Source organism: Helobdella robusta (genome assembly GCF_000326865.2).
Source record: "Helobdella robusta unplaced genomic scaffold HELROscaffold_3, whole genome shotgun sequence".
Classification (NCBI taxonomy): domain Eukaryota; kingdom Metazoa; phylum Annelida; class Clitellata; order Rhynchobdellida; family Glossiphoniidae; genus Helobdella; species Helobdella robusta.
The window spans coordinates 8,550,387-8,555,298 of NW_008704501.1; the positions used below are offsets into that span (position 1 = coordinate 8,550,387).

Below are 4,912 nucleotides of genomic sequence, written 5' to 3' on the forward strand. Positions count from 1 at the left end.
GAAGGAACGAAGGAATGAACAGCTGAGTTTTATTGCTGATTTTATATATCCATAATTTGAAATAAAAAACGAAAATGCTTGGGAGAAGAAAAACAATCCTATTAAAATGAAGCGCTACGTAAACATGACATAATAAAAATATTAATAAAGAACGCGTCCTTGAGGCAATAACGAAAATAGTAAAAATAATATCGATAATAAAGAATAATAAACAAAAAGTATGCTGAACTTATCATTCTTCATCTTCTTAACAATCCACGGCCATTCATCAACCAGTGTGAATTGTAAGTGCTTTTTTTCAAAAGCCTCGACTACAAACACAAAATACACTTGAAAATGTGTTGCTTGCATGTGGTAGTCAGGGATCTCCCTGCATCCGAACTCTGTCACGGCTAAAGTCGTGCCAGGCGCCTTACCCTCTACACCATGGCACACGCACGCATTATCTTTCATTTAAATCCACCGAGACAACGCCCTCTTACGCGAGAAGATTGTGAATTAATATTCAAGAGTGAAAAATTATGCTTAAATGAAGAAATTGTCGAATTTTTACAATTTTTTTTATATTGAAAAGTTTTTTGATTTCTAAAGTACATAAAAAAATATTGAACAAAAATTAAAATTCCATAATTTGGTTCACGCCATGAAGCAACACTCCCTTTGAACACCCAGTTTTCGTTCATTTGAATTTTTTGAAAAGCAGCCAGCTTGTTGATACGATCCCCTGAGATTCTCTCTCCTCTCTCTCTCTCTCTCACTCTCTCTTTTTCTCTCTCTCTGCAGCGGTTGTTGAACTCGGTCGTTGCGACACACAATACTTGTGGCTGGCTGCTCTAATTTGTACAAGGCAAATGAAATGTAATGTAAATGTTTGCAAAGGAGGAAACTTAATGACTGCATGCAGATTATTACAAGCAGGAGACGTATGTCATGTACTTGAACAACATTCAAACGAATGTGCACAAGCACTTTTCAAGTTACTCGACCAAGTTTGGCTGCGACATGAGAAAGTGGCGTCCGAGTCTTGGTACCGAAGCTAAGCTCTCTTCCTTCACGACTGTTACGGCCAATGCAAATCTCTACGTCCACCAGTCTTGCACGAAAGTCTCGAGACTCAGGGTCCTACTCGTCATCATTTGTTACTAGCTGCTCGTTACTTTTGAGATTATTTTCTTTTTACTTTTTAATTATGAAATCATGTCTTAAGAGTGATAAATATGAACTGACGTAATCTTAAAAATGTTTATTAACTTTTAGAAAAAAATATGAAGACAAATTTCATTTCAGATTTCTTTTGGAAATTTGAATCGGTAGGTCAAAACGACAAACAGATCAAAGTCAAATGCACTTGTCATCTTTTCATCGGGAATAGGACCGACACCGGGTTCCAATTTACATTAACCATAAAATATCCGGGCTTACGACAAAATAACGACACGCAGTGTTCCAGAAATCGAACAGGGTATAAACATATCTGCAGACGTAGAGCAACTATATTTGATCCACAAAAGCTGGAACATGTTTTCTGCCAGTTAAATGGGACTTACGATGATATATCGTTCAGTTATTCGACATCGAGAAGTTTGCCGTTAGAAAGTTTACCGTTAGAATGTTTGTGTCTATGTCTGTTTGTCTGCTTGACTGTGTATATATTTGTCTGCTTGTCTGTTATCTATGTATGTGCTACGATTTCTTTGAAACGAGGAACTTGTTAAAAATGTACACATTAGTTCATAGAAAGCGTCTATTTAATATTTATTTAATTATTAGAATACGTACCAATTATAAATTCGCAGAAATAATTAAAAAATATTTACTATTCTAATCAAACGAACAAACAAACCAACAACGAACGAACGAACGAACAGTTGAAGAGGTCAGGAACGTATCGGTGAGAGAGATAAGGACCTGCGTCAACAACGCGACAACTTTCAAAATTTCAGCCAGCGGCTTCCCGAGTCCAAAATTTAAAGATTTTGGTTGCACGTACGTAAACAAAAGCACCGTCATTGGTGTTCGAAGCCAAAAATTTTTCACCGTCGAGAATGACGAGATAACATTTAAACTGCCTGGCAGTTACACGTGCTCCTGTTATGTTTCCAATAAACATTCAGCCCTAAATTCGAGCTACGTGAATTGGGGGGATGTCATTCTGGTTGAGAACTGTGGTTAGTGTTTGTTTTAACATCGTTTGTGGTTTCTGGCTGTGAAAGTTATCATCATCATTCAATTAGTCAGTCTTTTTTGTTTTTGTAGGCTCTCCCAATCTGATATGTTTCATAATCATGAAAAAATCCGCACAATCGTTTCTAAGTTGTATCTATCTCGTCTATCCTATCAATCTATCCTATCCAGCAATCCTATCTCGTCTATCCTATCAATCTATCCTATCCAACAATCCTATCTCGTCTATCCTATCAATCTATCCTATCCAACAATCCTATCAATCTATCCTAGCCATCCATCGCCTATTTTTTCACTTTTTATTTTGTTTCTATGCTTTTCTGTACCGAAGTCTATTTTGAGATCATATGCTATTTTTGATACTTGCTCCTATTTTTAGATGAACTTATTATTATAATAAATAATAATAATAATATTATATTATTTTTTATAAAATCATAATTAACAGCTCCAAGTTAGTTCGTGTGTGTGGATTATTAAAACCATTTTCAAATCGGTAACAATGGTGAATAAAGCTGCTATAACTACAACTTCTACTACAACTACTACTACTACAACAAGAACAACTACTACTACTACTACAACTACTACTACAACTACTACTACAACTACTACTACAACTACTACTACTACTACAACAACAACTACTACTAATACTAATACAACTACAACAACTACTACTACTAACACTACTCCTACTACTATTACTACTACTACTACTACTACTTCTTCTACAGCTACTACCACTACTACTACTACTACTAATAATAATAATAATAATATTCATAATTACCCATAATTATTCAAAATTATGAAAGGACCGACAAACATCAAAGTCGACAATGCAGATAGATCAGCGAATGAAATTTCAGTAGTATTGCCATCTTTAACGCTCGTTGCAGTTTGGATTGCAGTCATTTCTGCGGCTGTTTTGTACGCGAGAGAGAGAAAAAGTAGGTCTATAGGTTATAATTATGACAGGATAATTACGGACGTGTGATTCTAATGGAGGTTAATTATGACGGAATAATTATGACCGTTTGCTTATAATGGAGGACAATTATGACGGAATAATTACGGACGTTTGATTCTAATGGAGGTTAATTATGACGGAATAATTATGACCGTTTGCTTATAGTGGAGGATAATTATGACGGAATAATTACGACCGTTTGCTTATAATGGAGGTTAATTATGAGGGAATAATATTGGTGGTTTGATGATGAAGATGATGACGATGTTCAAATATTTTTATTCATTTTAAATTTTTTCAGAAAAGGAGAAGTCTATCAGTGAGCTTAACTGTCAGAAATAATAATAACAATAATAATAATAATAGCAATAATAATAATAATAAATAAAGGTAACATAAATTATTTTTATTATTGCTTCAGATCGAGCCAAAGCCCAAATTACAAAAATCTATCTAGCTGAACGAAAGAAGCAATTAGAAGGTAATTCTCTCTCTCTTACTACCTTTTTTCTCTTTTTTCCTCTCTCTCTCTCCATATATTTCTCTTTCTTTTCATCCCTTTTGATTAACTTTTGTCTTGATTTGATTGTAAATTATTTAAAAATTTTTTTTTTCAAGAACAACTTTCAGGTTGGTAGACCTGACGAAATTCATCATCATCATCACCACCACCATTATCATCATCGTCGTCGTCATCATTTTCAGACGATATAAGGAATAATGTAGCACTGGCATATCCGACCGGACGAAAAACTGTCTCGGAATGGGGACCTAGTTTTGCGCAAATCTATTTGACTAAAAAATCAGAAATAGTTTCAAGTATTAATATAGTTTTTTTTTGTCAATCATTCACTCATTCATCCGTTCATTCATTCGTTCCTTCATTCATTCATTCGTTCCTTCATTCATTCATTTATTCATTCACTCACTCACTCATTCATTCATTCATTCATTCAACTAATCAATCAATGAACCATTCAAATTAATTTTCTTTTTAATGACGATCAAATGGAAACTTCTTCAACAACTACATCCGGGGAGAAATCTGGCAAGCGTAAACGCGTTAAACCGCTGTCATCAAGTAAACAAAATAATAATAATAATAAAAATAATAACAACAATAATAAAAATAATAAAACATTAATATAATTATTGTCAATTATTGTCACCCAATAATTATGTCACACCCGACCAACCTCTTCCCCCATTCTTCGACCTATAACCTAAAATCTATTATAAATGTTTAATGTTCAGTTTTAACAACAAAATACAGACAGTATGCGTGCGTTCGCATCAGGTTAACCACTCCCCATCCCCCCCCCTCCTGCCACAAACTATCACGCTGGACGAATCCCTCTCCCCACCCCCCAGCGTGACGTAATTACTGAATGGCCGCTAATATAATTATTATTTGTATTATTTTCAGAAATTAATAGACACTCCAAAAGAAGAAAAAAAACCTCACTCTCAAGAGTTTCATCAAAAGTGGCGTCAAAAATGACGTCACGAAGCAAGATTTAATAATAACAATAATAATATTATTAATATTAATATTTATTATTATTATTAAAATTATTCATAATAAATCTTTCCAAATCATGCAATCGTTCGATTCTTACGAAAAAAAAATACCAAAAATGCAATCATTAATTATAAATAATAACAATAATAATAATTAAATTATAATTTATAATTAAAAGTTTTTAATAACTACCTCTATGGCTACATTATTGGCTACTTTTAGAAATGTCATTA

The 4,912-nt window shown here is 33.6% G+C and overlaps 2 protein-coding genes across 2 annotated transcripts in view; one reads left to right on the forward strand and one right to left on the reverse strand.

Moving 5' to 3' along the window:
- HELRODRAFT_161949 (hypothetical protein) overlaps positions 1 to 453 on the reverse strand; it is a gene marked incomplete at both ends in the record, with an annotated part of 3,561 nt that extends 3,108 nt beyond the window's left edge. The window contains one exon of the mRNA XM_009021819.1: positions 331 to 453. Coding sequence (XP_009020067.1) covers positions 331 to 453 — 123 coding nt within the window. The remainder of the gene's footprint in view (positions 1 to 330) is intronic.
- A 477-nt stretch (positions 454 to 930) lies between these two features.
- On the forward strand, positions 931 to 3,499 carry HELRODRAFT_161950 (hypothetical protein; the record flags this gene model as incomplete). Its single annotated transcript, XM_009021820.1, has 5 exons — positions 931 to 1,119; positions 1,332 to 1,611; positions 1,869 to 2,168; positions 3,003 to 3,137; positions 3,459 to 3,499. The coding sequence occupies 5 exons, from the start codon at positions 931 to 933 to the stop codon at positions 3,497 to 3,499; spliced, it is 945 nt and encodes a 314-aa protein (XP_009020068.1).
- Between the last annotated feature and the right edge of the window lie 1,413 nt (positions 3,500 to 4,912).